At 44.4% G+C, this 22,221-nt stretch overlaps 1 protein-coding gene and 1 long non-coding RNA gene across 6 annotated transcripts in view; one reads left to right on the forward strand and one right to left on the reverse strand.

Annotated features, from left to right (window-relative positions):
* LOC135280169 (uncharacterized) overlaps nt 1-12,235 on the reverse strand; it is a 28,372-nt gene extending 16,137 nt beyond the window's left edge. The window contains exons 1-3 of the long non-coding RNA XR_010347222.1: nt 6,976-12,235; nt 6,545-6,657; nt 1,890-1,953 (exon numbers count right to left, since the gene is read on the reverse strand). This is a non-coding gene — a long non-coding RNA (uncharacterized LOC135280169). The remainder of the gene's footprint in view (nt 1-1,889; nt 1,954-6,544; nt 6,658-6,975) is intronic.
* VXN (vexin) lies at nt 1,189-21,186 on the forward strand. 5 transcript variants are annotated; one of them, XM_064387926.1, is made up of 8 exons: nt 2,727-3,143; nt 3,507-3,676; nt 6,614-6,669; nt 12,244-12,335; nt 12,381-12,439; nt 15,542-15,603; nt 17,266-17,351; nt 18,182-21,186. In XM_064387926.1, exons 2-8 carry the CDS (start codon nt 3,613-3,615, stop codon nt 18,366-18,368), a joined length of 606 nt encoding a protein of 201 aa, XP_064243996.1. In that variant the 5' UTR covers nt 2,727-3,143; nt 3,507-3,612; the 3' UTR covers nt 18,369-21,186. The 5 variants fall into 5 exon arrangements, with proteins under 5 accessions (XP_064243969.1, XP_064243996.1, XP_064243987.1 ...); XM_064387906.1 differs by having other exon boundaries at nt 2,738-3,143; nt 12,381-12,517; XM_064387899.1 differs by lacking the exon at nt 2,727-3,143 and adding an exon at nt 1,189-2,130 and having other exon boundaries at nt 12,244-12,517.
* The last annotated feature ends 1,035 nt before the right edge of the window (nt 21,187-22,221 follow it).

Below are 22,221 nucleotides of genomic sequence, written 5' to 3' on the forward strand. Positions count from 1 at the left end.
TGTGCAGTTTTATCCCATCTTATTTTTAAATGGTTATCTGTGCATCCCTCTTGTTCAGAATCCTATTCCAAAAATACCTGGGGTTTATCCTTATCATATTGCCCAGCTAACAGTAAGAAATAGGCTCAAGTGGCTCAGTACAGAGTAGATTTACCTCTTATGCAACAAGGTACAAGATCCAGGGAGAAGCCAGAGACCTGTCTTGGGAAGAGCTTTGTCCTCTGTGGGCCAGGGAATCCCTTGGCAATACCCCTTGCACATGTTGAGAGTATCAGGTTGCTTCCCTGCAACCTCACTGGTAGAAATTTGCACTGAAAAGGGATTCCTTTGTTCACAGAGGCCAGGAAAAATAAGGTCTAGAGGTTTCTGATCTTAAATAACTCAATGTTTTAATTACAGTTTTTTGTAACCATATTTTTAAAATTTTATTCCTTTCAAGTTTACCAGCTCTGGCATGCTTGGTAAACAGGACAAGCATCTACATTTGCTTCTTTGAAATATGTCCTAACAGATTCAGGCTTTGGAAAAAGCACCCTTGCCAACTCCTCAGAGGGACATCTCACCAGGTTATTGGATTTTTCTGCCATTTTTACAAGGTTTTATGAGACTTCTGCTATTTTGAAGTTTGTTATTTTTTTCCTTTCAGCCTCAGCAAGCATTTTTTCTTTTCCGCCTTTCCCTCCTTTCTACCCCCATTCCCAAGAATCAAACACTTTCCCTGTCCCAGACCTGCAGATAAAGTTAGATGTGTCTTTTGTCAGACAGCATGTGTCTGTTCTTGTGTCTGGAGTTCTCCTCCTCCTTCTCAGTTGTCCCTATTCACCTTTGGTTCCCTTGTTCTGGCACCAGGAAATGTTTTGATCCTTTACAATCAACACTGAGAGGGGGTATTTGGAAAACTGCTGTATCACAGCCCACAGGGAAGAATTTGGATTCAAGGGGTTCACTTGGGAGTCTTAGGTGAAAGATACACCCCAGGGCAAAAACTTCTTAGGGTCTTCTCATGGCTGCATGAGAAGCAGTGAGCACCATGTGAATGTGAATGAAGCTAATAGCTTATTCCTCACTTTAGCAGAGAAGAAAAAAAATGAGCCTGGTCTCCAGATATTTTATGTAGTTTGGGGAACAAGAAAAAAATATTAATAGACTCAAAAACTGTTCTGTTTTCTCCTCTCACCACAGAGTGGACTCTTGCTAGGTGAGTAGGGAGCTGGAAGGAGATACCATGTGAGATTGTTCTGATGTGGGTCTGCAGTTTCTAGGCTAGATATTCTGGAGAATTTCTCCTCCAAGTCTAAAATTACTGCCTACACTTCTTTATCAGGTAGCATGCACTAGAGCTTTTGCACTACACTTCCTGCAGATATAATTACGCCTATTTCATAGCTAAACCCAACATTGGACATTTGCCCAAAATATCTCCCAGAGAGGTAGAAAAAAGTAGCCCAATATGTGCAGGTCTTCTCTTGAAGCCACATTAAGATTTCATGCAAAACCTCAAGCACTCATAGTGCTCAACTACTCTGCAGGATCTGGACAAAATAAAGAAGCAAACTCCTTTTCATGGGCAGGGGAGAATTAATTCCCAGATGAGAATCCCAGATGAGGCATATTGTGTCTGTCCTCCTGAGCCCGATTTTTCTATCTGAAAGTGATGTGAATGCTTCCCATCAGCTCTCTGTACAGTATATTTGTCCCCAGAACATCCTGTGCCTTGTAAAGGTGTGTCCAAAGCCTACCTGCCTCGTAATGCAGTGAATGCCAGCTGGTGACCAGCTCTAGAGATTCGCTTCAGTCTTACATCCCACCAACCCTCAAAGGATGAAGAATCCAATTCTTGTTCTAATGTTAAACCCCATCTGTGATTTGAAAATATCTGTAGGTCATACCTAGAATCTGGAAAACAATGACTTAGGTCTAAAAGTGCCCCTCTTCTCATAGGATTCTGAATATCTGAAGGTGAAATAAAGGGTGGGTTAGATTTGTTATAGCTTTTTTTTTTTTTTAATGGACTATTCAGTGTTGGTCTTCATTATTTTTTTTTATCCTTTTGAAAGCTTTTAGAGCCTCCTGCATAACCGCCTCTGCCCCATTCAGTGCTGAATGGACGGTGCGCTGATCTTTTTCTCGGTGGGTAATGGATTTGGGTTGATTGCTTGACACAGGGACAATAGGGGGGTAAACAATTGCCTTGCACCCGTGCAGCTCCCCATCTGTTGAGTGCGTGCGCCTTCAGAGGCAGCCGGGCAGGGACAGATGAATGCGCCAGCCGAGCCTGATGTTAATGACATCAGTCATACAAGCAGAACATGTGGCGCAATAAATCAAAAACTAATTGAACTTTTGGTTGATTATATTGCCGTCCCACTGCCTGCTCCAAGCACGGCACAGTTTCCTAGGACAATGCCCCCAGCCCTGCAAAGGCTTTGCTGTCCCTGGACAGCAGGAGCCTGCCCTGGGAGGTGACAAAGTGACAACAGCTTCCCTTCGCTCGCTGCTTTCTTGAAACAGTGACACCTTCCACTCAACCAAAATGCTTCCAGGCTCAGGATGTCTATTTGGCCAATATTTATTTTTTCAAATAAGAAACGTTCATCAATACGACAGTGACGGCCCATGTTCACTGGCACTTTCCATCTGGGACTGTTGGTGGCAGACAGCTATAGGAGAAGACAGAGCTTGTTTTTGTGCTAATTAGACACACACGTGGTAGTAATGAAGGCTATTCATTAGACTGATATAATTTAATATCATTATTCACACTTGAAAGTGCTCCAACTACATCAGTTGTTGGAGCCTGCAAGCCAAAATTTTCTGTCTTGGGTGTCCATGGCAGCATTAAGTCACCAGAAGTTGAGTGGGCTGATATGCATAGAGGTGGAAAGGAACAATTTCTGATGGGAATATTAAGAAATTAAAAGCTTTGGCAAGAAGACCCTTTATTGAAATGTGTAAATATGGGATTAGACCCCAGAGCCATCAAGTCAGGAACCCATCCATGACTGAGCCACCTTTCCTCCCCGTGCAACCACAGATGTGTAGGGGGCATGGAGATCTATGCACATCTGCCTTCTTAGGCATCTGCTTTTGAAATTTTACTTTGAAAAACCGAGGATTCCTGTATTTGTTTATGAAATGAAAAGGTAAAGCACAAAATGCTTTTTTTAATATACTAGAGTCATCTCCTCATTATATGTAAGGAGCAAATTTTACGGTAAATATGTTAAAGTACACATTTAACCCAACTTATTTCAAATATCTTTGCAATACTTCTGAAACATTTGCCAATAGATTAGACTTTAATTATTAGCTATTTATTGCAGAAGATTCTCCACACTGGTAAAAGAAAATGTAAAATAAAATGCTCCTATCTGAGTAGAGGCTTAAGCAAGAGCTAAATTAAATCTTTGTTAATATTATTCATAGAAAGGCAGATGGGAGCAGAAAATGTTGCAATGAAGAATATGGAATGAGATGAGATCACAGCATCAGTCTGTCCTTTGTAGATCTGGACAATGATCACAGAGCCAGATTGGATTAGTGAAACCTATTTACCAGAAGTTCAGAGCGGTTGCATGAAGCTGAAAGGCAGTCAGTAGGGAGAGGTGGAAAATGCACCAGATTTACAGCTGCAGCGATGAAAATTTAGAAGTTTTCACTGTGATTTCTTCCAAATGTGAGTACATCAAAATCTAACAACAGCTATAGTGTTGTCTTTTAGAGGGATGGGATGTTTAGCAGCAGGGAAATATTTGCAGAGAGCAGCTCATCTGTTCTGCTGTGCCGTGCTCTGCCTGCAGCCCAGCCCTCGCTGCTGCTTTCTCGACCTAATCCGTGCAGGTGCTTCAATATTGTGGCTCTGTAAAATCTTTACTCTGGCAAAACTGGGAGATTTGGAATCGGTGTTGCTATACCTATGAGGTAACTGCTAAAGTGACAGCTTGCAACTGTGTGGCTTTTCTGTGTAATAGAAAAGAGAATGAAGTTCTGCGAGCAGTTAGAAGTGGGTGAAGTGCATGAATGTTGAATTTAAGTCTGCTGGCTCAATAAGTGGAACATTTCCAAAGCCATGCCCTGGAAATGAATGCATGATTAACATTAATTGCTTCTAATGAAGAGTAAGAGCCGGACAAAGCGCAGCCTGCATTTGATTGAACAAATTAGTTTAAACTCAATGGCTGCATATTTCAGCAACAAGAAAGCAGGGAAAAGCAGGGAAAACAAATTGTGGGGCCAGATCAGATCTTTACTTGAAAGCTGCGAGCATGAGCTCTCAGCTGCTTAATTTTGGAATATAAGTGGAAATGACAAAGTGAACCATCACTATAATTGTATTTGTTGCCCGAAATCTGGGCTATACGTACAAACATCCTTTTGCAGGCAAATCCATGTACATCATCTGCAAGGATTTGTTCTTCTCTTCCTTGCCCAGCTCTCTGCAGAAATTCATGTTTGCAGGGACAGCCTCGCAGCCCCACTGTTTGCATTGCTGCCATTGTATTCCCACGCAAGTGGGTCACTTCTGGCTACTTCTGTGATTCACCCTTCTTTCAATGCCTATTCAAGTAATTGCATGTTTGCTGGTGCTGTGACTCCCTTTCATGCCTTGCCTTTTTTCAGCCCTGTAAACCTTTTGCCACTCATTCTGGGAGACAACAGGGGATGAGGGACTGTGGATCATATGTGCTCTGAAAGTAGGCAAATTTATTACTGTTAGGCACATTTATGTGTTGCTCCTTTTGCACTAGCCTGGGCAGCAGCTATAACAGCACAAGAGCACTTGCTTCTGGTAGAAATCTCTAAAAACTGTACTCCTTACACTGGGTGGTAAAATACCTAAAATACCAGAGAGACAAGAAGGCAACTCCTTGCATCGCTACACTTTTCTGCACTTGAGTGTTTTGCTTAGAAGCAATTAGTTTAGTCTTCACACAGTGAAATTCCAGAAGTGAGGGTGATGGAAGGAGTTTCAAAAACAGCTTTATCCTAGGGTAAAAAAACCCAAACCACCTTCATTATGTTTGTCAGGCTTTCACCCCACACTCAACCTGGTTTAAATTATAAAATGTGTCCTGCAGGAGAAGACAGTGAGGATCCCTGAGGATATCACACTGTGCAGAGCAGCCTGTAATCACCCTGACAGCTTAGCACACTCCAGGCAGGCAGATAACTTCCTTGTGACAAGCTCAGTGTGGAAGTGCCCTGCGCTGCAATGGGCTGCTCACAGCTCACGGGATCCTCCCATTTTCCTGTCCTGTTTCACTACAGCCACAGCACAGGCCAGAATTTCCTCTCCAGTGGGCTCCTAATGCTCAGGACTTACATCCTCGCTGGGGTGTGGAGGGATGGCTGTTAGACACACACAGGCTGTCTAGGAAGAGTGACTTTGGTGTCACTGCCAGCTCTGCTTGTACCGGAGCCCTGGAAAGCCCAGCCACTCCTTATTGCTGCCATCTGAGTAGAGGAGCTTGGCTGCAATAAGGAGCAGCCTTGGATGACCTCCAGCTGCTTCCACAGCTCCAAAACTCTGCAAGCAGTAATACACAGCAAAGATAAGCACTGCAAGTGAAATGCATGCCAGCAACGTCAAGGAAGGCTCACCTGGGGTGTAGGAGTCACCCATCATCCTGTGACAAACCTTCCTGGCTCCTCAAAGCCTTTGGATTATACACGGAGCCTGAATAGGAAACCCCATTCACATGCCTTGCCCCAGGGTCAGCCTTTAGAATTGGCGTTAATTCTTCACATTTGGCAGCTTTCTGCAAGCCTGTTTCTGTCGCTGGTGGCTAAATCCTGTAGCTCTGGTAGCCTGAGCACAAGGCAGGCTAAGATATGATGAGGGGGAGAGCTGGGAGGATCACAGAGTCTTTCTGGCCAGTTTCAAGCCTAACTCCAACAACAAGAGTTTAAAGAGTCTTTACTTAATTCAGTAAAACCCTCACCCAAAACCAATCACTTCAGTCCAGACAAAAACTTGGCTCGTGGCCCTGATATCCTGTGTGTCTATTGGCTAATGGTTCTATGCTTTTGGTGTCTTTGTGGGTCTAAGAAATAAAAAGTGACAAAAAGACTTTGAGCAAAATGTTTGTCTTTAGCAAAAGCTAAAGAGGTGTACAGGTAATTTTGAGGACTGAAAAAGAAAAAAATTACGCTTAGTGCAAATGTTGTGCTGTGGACATCATGCAGTGAAAGTGAAACAATGTCATGAGGGACTTTGAGCTTATTGATAAAGTCTCTAAGTAGATAAAGTCATAATAGTCTCCAAGTTAATGTATACACCACTCATTTCCTCCTGAAGTGCTGGCAGGAGGGAGGCCAGATCAAAACCGAGAAAGGAGGAGGAGTGCTGCTCCTGGAAGCCTGTGAGAGAGGTGCAGAAACTCGGGATGTGCTGTGGCCCTGTGGCCACAGATTTCTGTATTTTGTAGGCCAGAGCATGGTCTCTGAGATCACATCAAAAGGGACTTTTGGATTGTTTCAGCTGCAATCTTCCTTAAACCCCTTCTTGACCCCTCTTCCCACCATGCCCCCAGTGAATTCTTACAGAGGTCTTTGGGAGGCACGTGTCCACCTCCACAGCATCCTGACCATGTTCCTGTTCTTCTCTTTGCAGCATGCAGTCCTGCCCGAAGACGAGCCAAAGCTACGCAGCACATCCTGGCAAAGAGTGTAAGAAAAATCTCCTTTCCTCTCCCTACTTTTTTATTTCACATTCTAGTTGGCTGCGCATACCCTCAAAAGTGCTGTGGGTCAATGGGAAGCAGATCTTCCAGGGTAAAGAAGTGCATCCGTGTCTGATGCAGGGAGTGGGGTGGGAAACAGAAGGGGAGTTTCTGTAAAGTAGCAGTTTATTTACGTAAGTGCTTTGAAACAAACAAACAAACAAAAAAACACCCACAAAACCAAAAAAACCCAAACAAACAAACAAAAAGGTATTGCCATGCAGAGCCAGTCAAAATTAACATAGTGGCTTACCAACACTGGCCATCTGAGGAAATCACCAACTTCAATACTGTCCATAGAGCCTTCCAGAGACATGCAGGAATGAAAAGTAAGCAAATCACACCAAATAATAAATCATATCAGTGTTAATCAAGTAATAATAATAATCATGTTTGTCCCCTGGCCCCAGCAGTGCTTGCCTGCCTTTGCCTCAGCCTCGGTGCAGAGGGCACAGAGGAACCCCCCAGATTAAAATAACTGAACATTCTTCATGCTCTGAATAAATGTCTTGCAAGTTCAGCTCCTTTCACACTTCAGAGACAGTTTTCTCTCCTGAAACCCACTTGACCCATTCACAACCCCTTGCACAATCCTTGCAGGATTGACAGTCTCTTCTGCATATCAGAGCACTTCTTACAAGTTTGAGACTCTTCTGCCAAAGCATTTCTTCTCACCACAGACCTGTCTCTTATCTAACACTTTGCTAAAGTACTTTGCTCCATGGCCTTCCCTTTTTCCATGCCCTTTCCTGCTTCCCAGATCCATCCTCATTTTCCAAGAGCCTTTTCTTTGTATTCCTGATTTCCTGATCTCCCCAGAGAACTGTAGGTCCTCCTGCTCACCACACTTACCTGTGCACTGGGAAAAAACCTCATCACATTCACTGTCACCCTCTCTTTTGGTTATTAAAGCAGATCACAGGATCCCAATACATCACAGGACACCTGAAGTGGTCCCCAGGAAGAGTCAGTAACATGTCTGTCATTTTTGGGGTAGAAAATCTGCATGTGTATATTTTCCCAAATTGTGACAGTCTTGGCTTGGTTGATTTTGTCCCATAACTCAGGCTGATATTTCAAAAGTACTCTTCATTCCAAAAGAAAGATGAGTCAGACTGCTGGAGTGTTACTCAAAATAAGCCATTTTGAGATACCCCACTTTTATTTGTTAAACCTTTGGTATATTTTGTTTTCCATGCAATATAGAAACAGCAAAAAAGACCAAACTAAAAGTGAAGTATTCTGACTTGACAAAATACTCAGATAATCTTTTTTTTTTGACAATATTTCTCATAGAACTATTTAGCTGAAAAATTTCAGCTGACTTACATCAAAATAAACAGAAATTCTATGTCTGTTATCTAGTTCCAAATCTCAGTAGATAGTTGTTTCTACTAAATGGAAGCATCACATATTTAATTTGGATTGGATCAGCTGCTGTGGCAGCACTGTACTCATAAAAGCCTAAGAAAATAAGATAAGAAAGTCCCTGTTTTGTTGCTATATTTTAAGAGGATTTGTTTTTTTTTTCCTTTGGGGCTTTCCTGACCCCAATTAAGGATGTCCTTTATTAGCTCTGAGTCATGATGCAGGCAGCATCATATTAGCAGTGGGAACACCAAGCCTGAGGAATGGTCTGCAGCTCCAGCTACAAAAACAAGGATGGCTCTCAAACCAAGGTGTTTGACTGACCACAGTCAACTCTTGGACATTCCCTTCTTCAGTGGGATGCAGCTGCTTACAGCTCATAAGCAAGCATTGAAGTAAATTGCACATACTGGAATAGATGTGCCTGTGGGGAAGCTGTGATTGCCAATTTCTAGACCCACAGAAAAGTCGCAGAATGATTGTTTATTTTTCACTTTTACATCTGCACCTGCAGTCAGAGCTGTAGAAATGCCTCAGCTAACAAAATCTTCTGCTCTGGTGATTGTAGTGGATGCACAACTTTAATCCTCAGCAAGGACAAAAATAGCAACCAACGTGGACATCTGCCAGACCTTTTTTTTCCACAGCAGAAATACTCAAGCAGTGTAGCATTAAGTGATTTAACATTCAAATTACTGACTGTGGGGGGTAACTTCCATCACACACAAGAACTCATCCCAAATGCATGATAATGACTGTGGAAGGAGAAAGCACCTTTTTTATTTTTAGCTGAGTGTTTCACCAATATGAATATTTGCAGTTCCTATTGCCCTGTTAAGAGTTATTTCCAGTGGCAGCAGATCTTTGCCTTCTCTTCTTCTTCTAGCCCCAAAGTCCCTTGGGTAGAACTGTCTGGACACCAGTACCTGTCTACTTTGCAAGAAAGTAGAAAATGCCCCTGTGCATGCTAGAGCTGCCACATTTTTAGAAATCAGCTCAGCATTAGGCCATCAAAATAACTTAACAAATCTGGATTTTTCTCCACTAACAATAACACATTGTTATTCAGACTCTAACTTTCAAAGTTTTATCCAAAGCCAGATATTTAAAATTATCACCTTTTCTGGGTGGTTGTTGGTTGGAAGTAGGATTTTAAGTCCAGGATCAGGATGGTTGGAAGAGCTTCTCTGTGACTGTCCTATGTCCTCTGTGCCCCTTCCCTCTGAACACAGCTAATTCCAGCAGTGGGTATGCCAGGCCTCAGTGTCCTCATGTGCATGGCAAAGTCCAGAAAAATAGAGTTTTCTGGGCTCTGATTTTGGAGTTAGTGTCCTGCAAACAGACTGGGCCAGTCAAAGGATTTAGAGGTTCTAAAATCAGTAGGTTTTTAGAGAGCAGTTTGCTAATTCTGCATAGTTTGGCTGACTCTGCCATTTGCACAGATTTAAATTTCCTGGTATGTCTAGAAAAGAAAAGTGACTCCCAGTTGATCCTTCTGCTTTACCCTAGGTACCCTAGAGAAATGTCAGCTCCACTTTAGATCAAAACCAAGCTACAGCAGGTTTAGTTTCCTGACCTAGATAAGTCTTTACATATTACAGTAATGGCTGAGGTAGCCAAAGTCACTGTAAAATCTTGAATTAGTAGATAAGGAACTCCCAAAATGTGCTACAACCAAATGCTAAAAAAAAAAAAAAAAAAAGAAAGAAAGAAGCTGCTGAAAATATGCTACAGAGATTGCACTGTTGTCTCCAGCTGTAATGGAAAATAGCACTGTAACTTATTTATACAGGTTCTGCTGCTTGAAGGTGTTTTGGCATTACTGATATCATATGTAACAAGGAATCTCAATAACACAAGACAACGTGCCTAAATAATTCTTGCTATTAATCAAGATAAAAATCCTCTTCTTTTCCCCAAACTGCATTTCATCCTGTGCAACACGTAGGCAGAAAGTTAAGTTTCAAATCCATGGTGGTTTACACTGATCAAATAAGCCACTTTCAGGATTACAGGTGACTGCAGCCAGCATCCTACTTATCAAAAATGCTCTTTCCATGACAGTGCAAAATAAGTGATGTCTCAGTAGCAGAGGGTTGATGACATTTTCTGTCACACACCAGCAAAGACTAGGCGTGACCAAGAGCACTGGACATTTTTCCAGAGATTGTGGGAAAAGCTGAGCTTTGTGGCATTCCTTGGAAGCTGGAAGAGCTCAGTTCACACGAGGCACACTCCAAGGGCTGTCATTAGAGACCCCTGCCAGCCACAGCCTCCTCAGATTAGTCCTGAACATGGGAGTCTCCACTGGTGCCCCCGTGGTGAAGGGGCTGATGCTCTGTAAGGTTTGTGTGGACATAGGAGCCTGAGCCTGAAAGAGCTGCTGCAGAAGGATGGGGAGGTGCTGGAGCTGCTCCAGGGGCAGCAGGGAGGGAGCCAATGCCAACAGCTTAAGCAGCAACAGGAGGCCTCTCTCAACTAGCATCACCCTCATTCTGAAACATCGCAGCAATGCTGAGGCTCAGCCCTGTTGGCAGCTCCAAATTTGTGATCAGGAGAGCTGGGAGCCAGCTGCAGCCTCCTTTAGCATCTGCTTGCCTTCAAGGACACCAGTAGTCCCTTTAACTGGGCATGTCTTTAAGTAGTTTACAGCACATGGAGCGTGTTAGGCTGTGTGTCAAAATCTGCAGAAACAGGGGGAAATCCCTATCCAGCCTTGGATTAGGCTTTGGTTGACTTACCTGCCTTTTTCAGAAGCACTTTTGCCTGTTGTTGGGCAGTTTCTGCTCCTCATCCTACTAGTCAGTAGGATTTAGGTAATGTAGGCTTGTCCAGACTCCTGAGGGTACGTGGAAACAAAAGAATTAAAAGTGGTTAGGTTGGGATTTTCTTCTTTCCTGTTTTGGAAAACATGGGTTTGCATATGTTGTATGTCCGTGTAAAAAATATACACAGAACATTGCAGATTTATGGCAAATTGAATTAAAATTAATTAGAGGAAATGGACAATTTGGCATGAGGGTACATGCTTGAATGGGGTCTTTTTTTTATCTTTAGTGTGCATTAGAGGGCAGAGCACTAGACAGAATTAAGGCTTTTCCTATGTCAATAGTGAGCTGGCCAGTTTTTGGTCTTAGTCTTGAGGCAAAATAATTATATTTATATCTAAAACACGTAGACAGCAGCTGCCAGTCATCAGCTAGATGTAACTAACTGCTTTTCTCCTGGTCTTCCAACATAAGTAAGTCTAATAGGAAATAGCCTGAATAGTTGCCACGTCTTGTTTCCTGGCTGGTTTGGATTTTCACCCTGTTTAAGTGGTTCTCTGTATGACAGCAGCAAGTCCTTAGGGAAGAATAAAAAAACCCAACCAAGTATGAAACACTCTGTCCCTGCTGTTGGAACTTTGATCTTCTTGAGAAAACTCTTTCCAGACCATCCTGGAGAACAGTCCTGACGAATCCACTTCTTTGAGGTGTATCCCTGTTTGTCCAAACTCACATTAGCTCTGGCATTCCCAGTTGCCTGTGGCAGCACAGTGAGTGCCTTGGCTTAGTCATAATTGATTAGAAAAGAACTTGATTTTGTTCATGCTTGTTTTCAGGGACTTGGAGATGGGGGGGTGGGCGTGAGGCCCAAAGTTGCAGCTGTCAGTGAGCTTTGTCTGGGTGAGCTAATGTTTGTGAAATTAATCCCCAGGAGCACAACTCCTCTCTGCCTCGTATTCTCTGTGGTCATTTATCAGGTAAAATATGTAAGTAAGTTTAAAAGATGGGAGAGACCATAAGGAAACAGCATTTGTAATTCGCATGAGTTTGACTGGTCGCCCAAGATGTGATGCAATAACAAAATAAATCTGAGCTGTCTCAGAGGCATATCCTATTCAGTAGAGCTTGGAAAGGAGCACATTTCGGCGTCCCGAGTAGAATACAGAAAGGTGCAAATAAGCAGCTGGGTCCCAGAAAGGCCCAGCAGGATTTTCCCACACTTCAGAAGCTGGAGCCAAACACAATCCCGCAAATCCCACAACCCCCCCACCTGACAAACCCCCCTTTGCACGACAGCAGAGCAGCAGGAAGGACACGCGGCCTTTGGGCTCCCCACGACCTGGGGGCGGGTGCCGGGTGTGAGGGGTGTTTGCTGTGCCCCGCAGGCGGCGGCGGCGGTGCCGGAGCGGCGGTGCCAGCACGGGGAGCCGCGGTGCCAGCACGGGGAGCCGAGGTGGTCCCAGCACGGTGAGCCGAGGTGGTCCCAGTACGGTGAGCCGCGGTGCCAGCACGGTGAGCCGAGGTGGTCCCAGCACGGTGAGCCGCGGTGCCAGCACGGTGATCTGCGGCGGTGCCAGCACGGTGAGGCGGGCGGCGAGGCGGCGGCTTGGGCCGCGGGCGGCCGGCAGGGCGGGCCCGCCACGGGCGCTGCCCGGCACGGTGAGTCCGCGGACGCGGCCCGTTATGCAGAGAAGCGGGCTCTTTATTGTGTACCTGGAGGATAATTCCGTGATTAAAATATCCGCTGGGATTAATGAGCTAATGGCCGTGGCGTTGCTCAATTTATTCAGAGTCATAAGCACTCCCTGACTCTCAGGTTTCTTGCTGTTGGGATGACCCCGAGAGTCCTTTTTTCCCAGCCCAATGGTCTAAGAAAGAGTCGGAATTCTCCAGCTCCGGTTCACAAGGTTGTCTTTTATCTAAAATATTTTTTCTCAGACCCACAGAGTTCTGTCTAGCAGGGCTGTCTGAGGCACACTCCCTGCCCCTGGGCTGGTGTCTACATTTTATACTACAAGTTACGTGTACTTTATTTATAATTATTTTCCAATACCTATCGCCTATGTTAGACAGTCTACTTCTACTCTAGACCAATCTAAATGTGCCACCATCACAATACAGACAGAGGTTAGGAAGAAAAAGGAAGAGGAATAGGACAACACTCATGTCCCTCCATCTTACCTCCTAGACCCCTTATAATAAAATCCCCAAAACTCCATTTTTCACTGGGTGATTAATTCATTATCACTCTACTTAAACTTTTCTGGCTTGTTAGTCTTCATACAAGGTTGGTAATTTGCTCCATGGGTTAAGACCGAAATCCCAAGTGTCTTTGTCTTCCTGCCAGGACTCCCCAGCTCCCTGCCAGGTTCTCCAAGCCCCTGCCAGGGGCTCGAGCCATCCAGGGCACCCAAAGGGGTGTCCTGGGTTCCAACACCTGACAATATTTTAGGGATGATAAATTGTAAATTACTGCATTTGCTTGAGTCATCCTATTATATAAGATCCCTGTTCAGTTGCTTAGAATCAGCTAGAATGTAATCATCAGGGATGGATTTTCAGATTCTGGATGTCAGCCACAGACCTGATTTTTTGGCAACCAAAGCTTGTTCAGCATATTTGTGAGAAACCGTGAAGGAAAAACAGAGCTTGCCAATACAAAACCAAGGAGATGAGTAAACATAAACAGAGCGGCCATTCAGCTCCTCCAACACTGGTGTGTTATGTTTGGAAAACTGAAGCTGGAGCAGGGCTGTGCAGTTTCACATGGGATGGCCTTTTAATCAAAAACACATCTTTTGCTCTCCTTTGAAAGATCACCCAGATGCAGTCAGGTAGTATTTCTTTAAAGAAATCCCACATGGCATGTTTTTCCAAGATAAATTGGACATTTGGATGTTAAAAGGTGCTAAATCTCTAAAGCAGGTCCACGAAGGTGCATGTTCCTCACACCATTGGTCTGCAACCACACTGCACATATGCCATGCCATTGAGAAACCAACCAGACAAGAGTGGGGCCTGGGAAACAGGAAAGGAAGAAAGTGAGCCCCTGGGACCATAGGAAAAGATCTCCAAAAGATCTCAGGACCAGAGCCAAGATGTGGCTGAAAAAAGAACAGGAGCTTCAGGACTGGAGCAGGGACAGGAGAAGGAGTGGCTGGGACTGGCTACAGGGTAAAGGATGGCAGAGAGGCAGAGAGGCAGAAAGGAGGGACTGCTGATCTCTGCTCTTGGGGGAGATGAGAGGTACTGGATGACAGATAAGTGCAAACAAGAGAAAAGCTGTAGGAATCTAAAACGAGCAGAAAAGGGAGAAACAGGTCCCATAGAGGGAGAAAGGGAAGTGAGTTGGCAGAACTTAGACAGTAAGTTTAAATTAGAACCAAAAACAGACAAACAAACAGAAGAACACAGATGAGGCCATTAGAAAATGGCCATCAGAAATCCTGCACAAACAGCAAAGCAGTACAGTCCATTCCAGCATTCTGGAAGTGGAGTTCACACTGCATCCAGCCACCACTGCCCTGAGGGGAGCAACTACAAACCTTGAAGCCATGAGGACTTTCTTTTGCTTAGATATTTTTCTGAAAGTTTTCAAGAACATTTTCTGTATCTGATAAGAGGAACAGGCTGAAGGGAAGAATCAGACAAAGTAAGAAAAGCAAAATCAAACAAAAAGGAAAAATATGGGCATCAGCTGAAGCACTGATGATGCACTTGCTGAGTACTGTTAGTACCTAATATGCACGATGAGAGGAAGTAATTGCATTAGCTTCGACGTGAGGGATACAGTAAGGTACCTAATGGAATTACTGCAGGGGGTGGAGCAGGAAGAAGGAAAATGGTTAGGATGTTTATCACAGGCAAATATTGCCCCCAGAAGGAGGAGACAGTTCCAGTTGCTAAGTCATGCTGGAGACAGCACTAGAAGCAGCACCCTGGCTGTTTCCAAATTTTCTGTTGTTATTTATATTCCATTGGTCAAAGCAGTAGAGAGGTCCACATTCCCACAGCCAAATAGGAGGATTTGACCTCATGAAAAAATCTGACATCCCTCACTCATATATTTCCTTGGCACAGTGGGCAGGAATGTCAGTGAGCATTTATCCATGGATAAGTTATCATATGAGCAATTACTTGAAACTGAAGGGTAACCTTCAGAGCTGAGGACAGCAGAGAGAGAGATGTCACTCAGCCACAGGCAGAAAGGTGGAAATCCCTCCCTGTGATGGGGTAGACATAGCACACATCTCTGCCCAGGTTAAAACAACTCCCCAGAGCAATACAGAAAGGAGAGAATGATCTCCTAGGCAGGACAAACCCGCAGTGGGGGCCGAGGAGCAGCACTGGGCTCTTTGCTTGTAGAAATACACAAGTGCTTACAGAGGGGGAAAGGGCTCCCATTCAGCTTGGTCTGCTAAGGGCAGCTTGTCATCTCATTTGAAAAGTCCAGGGGCAAGCTGAGAGACTTTCCAGAGTGACTTAAGCAGCCCCACAATCACTTATTTTGACATCACAGTAGATGATCTCTGTGCTCTTTTCCCTATAACCAAATCTGGTGGGACTGTGACCTGTATCTGGGCTCTGTCCATATCTGGGGTTTATTGCATGGAAGGAGGTTTTTCATACAAGCTGTGCCAATGGGATAATTGCAGCTAATGTCATGTTTCTTATGCTTTACAGTGGGAATTACTGAACAGGAGTCATCCAAGTCCTATAATCACCTGTTGGATGGAAAATCTTTGGTAAGCAAATAGAGCAAGACCAGCTACCAATGCATCTTAAAACCTGTACCCATCAGCGTGTCCCACAGTAACAGCACGTCAGCCTGTTGCAGCACCTGCAGATTTAGCCCTTGCTAAAGCTTGAAACATGATTTATGCCAGAGGATCCCTTAGCTGGGAGCAGAGACTGGCACAGGACAGGGAACCGCCCCTCAGGAACTGGGAAGAGTGGTGGGATGGAAACAGACAGGCTCCTACTCTGGATGCTCCGCCACCTGCAAGAGCTGGGAGAAATTAACCTCTTGTCTCTCAGGGCATTTCACAAATTGGGAAAAAAAAGTTCTCAAGTGGAACAAGCATCAAATAATTTGTTTTCTCCAGAATGCCAAGCTGACACAATAATCTCCAAAGCCAGAAACATAAAGAATTGATGGGAAAATTATCATACAAACCCCCAAAATGTGTTCTCTGATAGACAGAAAAAATATTTTGGTTAAAAATGACTCACCTTTACTAAAATGTTCTTCCTCCCTTCTTTGTCTTACAGTGCCCCCCTAATTTTCATTGTCTCTACATTTAATAAAAACTGACTTTTTCAAAGAAAAAAATTATTTTTAATAGTTTCTGGCCAACACCAGACCATGCATTTGAAACTTTATGGTTTCAGAGGCTCTTTTGGATGGCTGAAGCATGCTTGCTAGCTGATATCTGGCTACCCTTAAGAAAAATGACAGTACAGTACTTAAGGATGTTTAAAACTAATGTTATTCAGTGTAATGAATTTAACTGGACCTACCAATAATTAACACAGTTACATTTCAAAGGATGCTTGCAAAAGTGATTTCAAACATCTCTAAGCCTTAGGATACTTGAAAAACACACCTAAATGTACACAGTCTCTGATTAATCCTAGGAGAAATAGCCCTGGAAAGCTTAAGACCTGTTATGGTAGTGACAACAATATGAACATTTTTTTTCAGGATTGCCAGTAAAATCAATAAGTGTGCTTATTGCCTGAAATAATGAGATCACCTCACAATTTTTGACTTTTTTTTTTTCTATTTCTGGGCAACTCACACTTAAACTTACCATCTTGGAGGATATGCTATTCTCAGAGACCTGGTTATGGAAAAACGAGACTCAGTTCTGGTGGGCAATTTATGATCAAATAAGACAAGGAGGAAGTGGATGATTAGGCACTTGTGGGGCTGTGGCAGAACTGGAGCATAGCCAGGGTGCCCCCACACCACAGAGCAGCACACAACAAAACAGGGAAGCATCTCTGAGTGCTGAAGGAGCTGTGATGGCCGAGATATCTGCTTCCCAGGCTGCTGTAGAGGTGGGAGCAGCAAGAGGCAGGCTGCTCACTCTGCACACAACCTCATTGCCTCAGGAAGATAAACACAAAACCTAGGGAGTAAAACGTTCTGCAAGTGTCCCTTCCTTGATGGGAGGTGTAACTCTGGCTCACTGAAGTCCTGTGCTGAGCTCAGTGAGAATATTCACGTGAGCAGCTGGTAACTGTGTGGGTGAGAGTCGGGCCGTCAAATCCTTAACCTGCTTTCTCTTGTGAAGAGATTTACAGCATTTATTGGTTTTCCTAAAACAGCCTCTTTCCTCAGATGAACCAGTGTCCCCACTCATCAGTGGCATTTCCTGATGATGTGCTTTATCCTCCCACAGATCCCTCCATCTCCAGTTGCCCACATCACGGTGAGAGCTGTGGCTGTCACGGGCTCGCCCACACGCGACCGCACTTCTACGGAAGAGTAAGTCCCTTCCCACCCTCCAGACATGCCTCTTGCTTCCCAAAGGCAGGGAGAGATTGCTAAAGGTTGATTTTGTTATCAGCCATAGCCATATACGCAGCTATTGCTGTGCCCATTACACCTCTACTTTATCACTAGAAAAAAAATCATTGTGATTCAAAATAAAAGTATTTTCCCCCTAAGAAGTCTGTAATATTTGCCCTAAAATGTGATTAGAAAATGTAATTAATTGAAGAAAAAAATTATGTCTTAAAGTGTAATTAAGGAACAGGTTGACCATAGTACAAATGCACTCATCACCAGACAGTTAACCCAGAAATGGGTCTGGGTGGGATTTGAGATGCCGCCATTGTCACCTGAGGGACAGTAACGAGCTCATTGTCACAGTGTCCTCGCACTCCATACACAGAAATGCAAGTTCCCCACAGCCAGTGGAGCTCATCACAGCCAGTGGGACTTTGGTGGAAGGGCCCAGCTCTCTCCTTGGGCAATCCCCCTGCTCCTTGTTGGGTGGCAGCTGCTAGAGAGGATGCACTTAGAGTGGTCCCACTTGCAGCCCGTCCCCTTGTGTCAGTGTCCCCTCTGACAGTGAGGGAACAAGGGCACCAAGCTGAGTGGTGGCTGCTGCAGCATCCCAGCCCCCTGACCCACAGAGCTCATTCCAGCCTTGCTGATCCCAGGGGTGGGCCAGGCATGGGCACATGTTTCAGCCAGGCATGGGAACACCTTTTCAGCCAGGCAGCTCCTGCTTCTCAGTGGCTGGTTGTCACAAGCAGGGAAGAAGGGCCAGGGAGAAGCACTCTGCACACACCTTGTGTTTCATTTGTCAGCCACAGGCAGCGCTGGAGGAAGACAACAGAGTATGACCTGGCCCTGCCACCAGGAGCAGAAGCTTCCCTACCACTGACAGGAGGCAACCTGTGTGGGACACCCAGCCTCCTGAGGAAGATGTGGATGAAGCACAAGAAGAAGTCAGAGTACCTGGGGGCAACAAACAGTGCCTTTGAGGCGGACTGATGAGGCTCAGCATCCCTTGGAAAGGCAGAAGGTCCTTTAGCAGGACAAGGTGCTTTAGGATCAATGAGGGAACGGACACAGCACAGCTCATCCAGGAAAATGATATCCTTTTTGTTACTTGATGCCATTGCCTCAGAACAGTGGGAGAAAGGCTAACAAAGGTAAAAATGATGAACGTGATGCAACTCAATGGCCTTTCCTTGTTGCATCATATGAAAATCCTGACTAACGCACTAGATTTACCTCTTGACTCAATGCTGAGACTACTGCTGACCCATCCAGCATTTCCATTGTCCTGTCTGAATGAGCTCAGACTTGAAACAAGGGAAGCCTACAAAGAGGTTTGTGTTTTCCTGCAAGGCAACAGACTGATTACAGAGTGCCATTAAATCCCAGGGATCTGCTTGTGCACCACTGCCTGTCATCTTTCCCCTCTCATATCATGAGATAAAAACCTCATCTTGCAATATGCTTGGCTGAATGACACTTGCTAAAAAACATCTCTTTTTCTTCAGTTTTGATGTTTCAAGGCAGGAGTAAAAGATGCAAAAATTCTAAAACAATGGACCAGAACTGAGAAAGTTTGCAAACATATGTACCAAACTTTGCTACGTGACAAATGACTTGTGTTTTAAGTTGTCCTGCCAGATCAAACTATGAGCAAGAGGATACCCTCAAGGGATGCTTTCTGCTGTAGAACCTGCTTATAAGTGAAATGGTAGTCAGCAATTTACCCTCTACCCATGTGGTAAAGGATATTACATTAAGTGCACAAAATACTAAGAGGAAGGAAAATATGTAAATGGTGCAACTAGGTGACTAAGTATAAGATATTTGCATGTAAGAGACCCATGCTTATGAATAGATGGATTTAATGGGATTTGCTTTAAAAAATTTTTCTCTCTCTTTTTTTTTTTTAATTTGTTTTCAATTTGGAAATTGCTGGTCAGGTCCTCTTCAGTTTTTTTCTTAAAAAAGAACAAAAACTAGTTTTACAAAAAGTTTTCACCACTGTTATGGACAATATTACATTAGCCATGAGCAGTACTTGCCTTCTGTGAGTGCTCTCCTACTTAATATAAAAACCACTGTTTTCCCTAAATACAGAACTTTATATTTAAAGTTAGAGGAGGCGTATCTCCTGTTGTTTGTAGCAATGATGACCTCTAATCTAACTGCCAATGCACCAAGGCGTAAATTAAAAATAAAACTCTGACTCTGGGGCAGTAGCAGAGGGAAGGAGCTCCCATCTACACCTTGCTTGCCTGCAGCCCGTGCAGTGAAGCCACTGAGATGCCATCACAGACAATGCCATGGTGGTGAGGGGCAGCTGGCCCTGCTCAGGGGTCACCCCTCAGGAGTACCAAGGGACCACCTGGATGGGAGGGAAAGACAGCCAGGACTTCTGGCTTTGGGTTGAGCAGGGTGGAGCAGCACGCAAAGGAGAGGTTTGCAGCTTGACAGCCTGAGCAACCAAAGTTCATGGAATGGGAAAACAAATGGAGCAGGCCAGTAGCTTTACAGAGCATATGGTCCTGATGGCTGCAGGGAGGGCAGCAGCAAAAATCTATTGGGGCTGGACATGGTGGAAATGGTAGTAGGATGGGGATGGAAGTTCTTACTTAAAAAGCTACTGTGGCTTTTCTTACTGCTAGAGCCAAGTCAGTCCAGTGTGCCAAGGAGAGAGAGGCACTGCACCTTCATGAAATACCTCTGTTAGCCCTCCTGTTCAGCTCTCCATCACTGCTCCAGTCACAGGCTCCTCTGTCAGAGGTGCTCAACTGACCAGAGGAAAACTTTGCACCTCAAAACCACACAGACTCTCCCTCCCCATTACCAAAGGTGAAAGTCCTTCTCTGGCCCAGCAGCCTGAGACAGGGATGATCTGCTCTCCAGCTTTCTTTTCTTGCTCCTGGGAAAGAAGTAGAACACAGTTCCTTGTGAACCCCATGCTGGCAGTGGTGACCCAGTGTTGCCCATGTGTTCTCTGCATGAGAGGGCAAAGCTGACACCCACTGAAGGCTGCTCACCTGAGGTTTCTCACAGGGGTCCAGCCCACCTTCAAATTAGAGTCTGGCACACTGATCCTGTGCAAAAGTCTGAGCACCCTGACCCTGCCAACTTCAGGTCCTCTGTGACTGAGCCAAGCTGGAGCCATGGTCAAGAGTTTCCTGAAGCATTTTTTACAAACATCGCCAACCACACTTCAGCCCCCTCCTCAGCCCATAGGACTCCTGCCAGAAACCATATATGTATTTTTGCACATATAGGTAAACCTGGTAAATTCAGTGGGACTGCTCCCCTGCACAGCAGTACACACTTTCAAAGAGCTGGGATAAGACCAATCACTGCTTCCCCTTTCTGGTCTCATTTCCTAAACAAAGGAAAAATAAGGATGATGGACAGACACTGGGAAAAGTCCATTTACTGAATTGGGTGTAATTAAGGGAGTGAACATTTGTGGTACCTGCTCTTGTAGTTCACATGGCCCAAAAAGTAATGAAACACAGTCCAGGGCAGCAGAAGTTGCATTGTAGAAATAGTATTTAATTTATTAATTAATAGCTTTGGGCAGTATGAGGATGGAGGTGGAGATTATTAATATTTCTTCTTAATAATTGCTGTATTTTGACATGTGTATTTATGCTTTTCTTATTTATTTATTTATAATTTGGATCTACAAGAGAAGGAGCTATTTACAAGAAGCATATTTAATTTCTTTGTATTCCAGGAACTGCTGTGGAGATTTTTTGTATTGTAGTATTTATTTTATTGATTTAAAATTATGTTCCATACTTTAAAAAAAAAAAAAAAACAAAACAAAAAACCAACAAAATAAACAAGTAGCATGTGGTTACATATGGATCTCAGAGACTTAGGAGTTTTTGGGAAGCATTTAGTGGCAAGTAAAAGAGGGTGTATGATACTGAAAAAAGGTGAATCTCTGATAGCAAAGAACATGAACTTTGTTCTCTGGAGCCTGAAAGTGTATTTGTGAGCAGCTTCAGTGTTGTCCAGGTGATAGAACAATTTTGTTATCAGATGTGCAGAGAAAAGCCCTGGCACTGTCAGCAGCTAGAAATCAGACACACCTTTGCACACCCAACCTCAAGCACATCCCACACAGGACATTTGCTCACCTCCCTCCCACCAAGTAAGAGTGCCAAGACAAAGAGTCCTGAAAGGGATTCAAGGCTCTGGTAGAGAATAAAGGCAATGGAGCTGTCACCATTGCCTCACTGAACTTACCTCAAAGACAACCCTGGCTTTGGAGAGCCCCTGCTGAACCTCGGCCCAGCCTGAGGTGGATGGCACAGGACCACAGGAGCCCAGCCTAGGGAAGGTGACTCAGGACTGCAAGTGGAAAGAATTCAGGATACAAGGAAAAAAGCTTATGGTGTGGGCATGGTCCATTAAGCCAGACTTCACAGCTCTCCATTAGAGGATGACTTATTCCCTGCCTGCCACGCTGCCCATAGTCACACTGCTCTGGTGAAAAGTTGCCACATTTCTGGCTCTTCCATTACAGACACCATCTATGTTTAGTATGAGCAGCCAGGGAGTGTCCTCTTGGGGAGTGTCCACACCACAGGAGCTGCCACAGATTTTTTCCAGGACCTGGCCTCTGCTGGGAGTACCTGATCTTTAGCTGTGCATTAAAAATACCAGCATGAGTATGGAAGAGGATGTGGATGTGCAACATATTTTCCAGATGAAGTTGTACAGAAAGCTGCATGAGGTTGACTCCAGCATGCTGTCAGAAAAATGTGAAATAGTGATTACAAAAATGAGTGAACTTCTCCATTTTTCCACCAAAGACACAAGCTGTTAACTGTGCAGGCAAAAGTATTGC

The sequence above is a fragment of the Passer domesticus genome, chromosome 1 (genome assembly GCF_036417665.1).
Source record: "Passer domesticus isolate bPasDom1 chromosome 1, bPasDom1.hap1, whole genome shotgun sequence".
Classification (NCBI taxonomy): Eukaryota; Metazoa; Chordata; class Aves; order Passeriformes; family Passeridae; genus Passer; species Passer domesticus.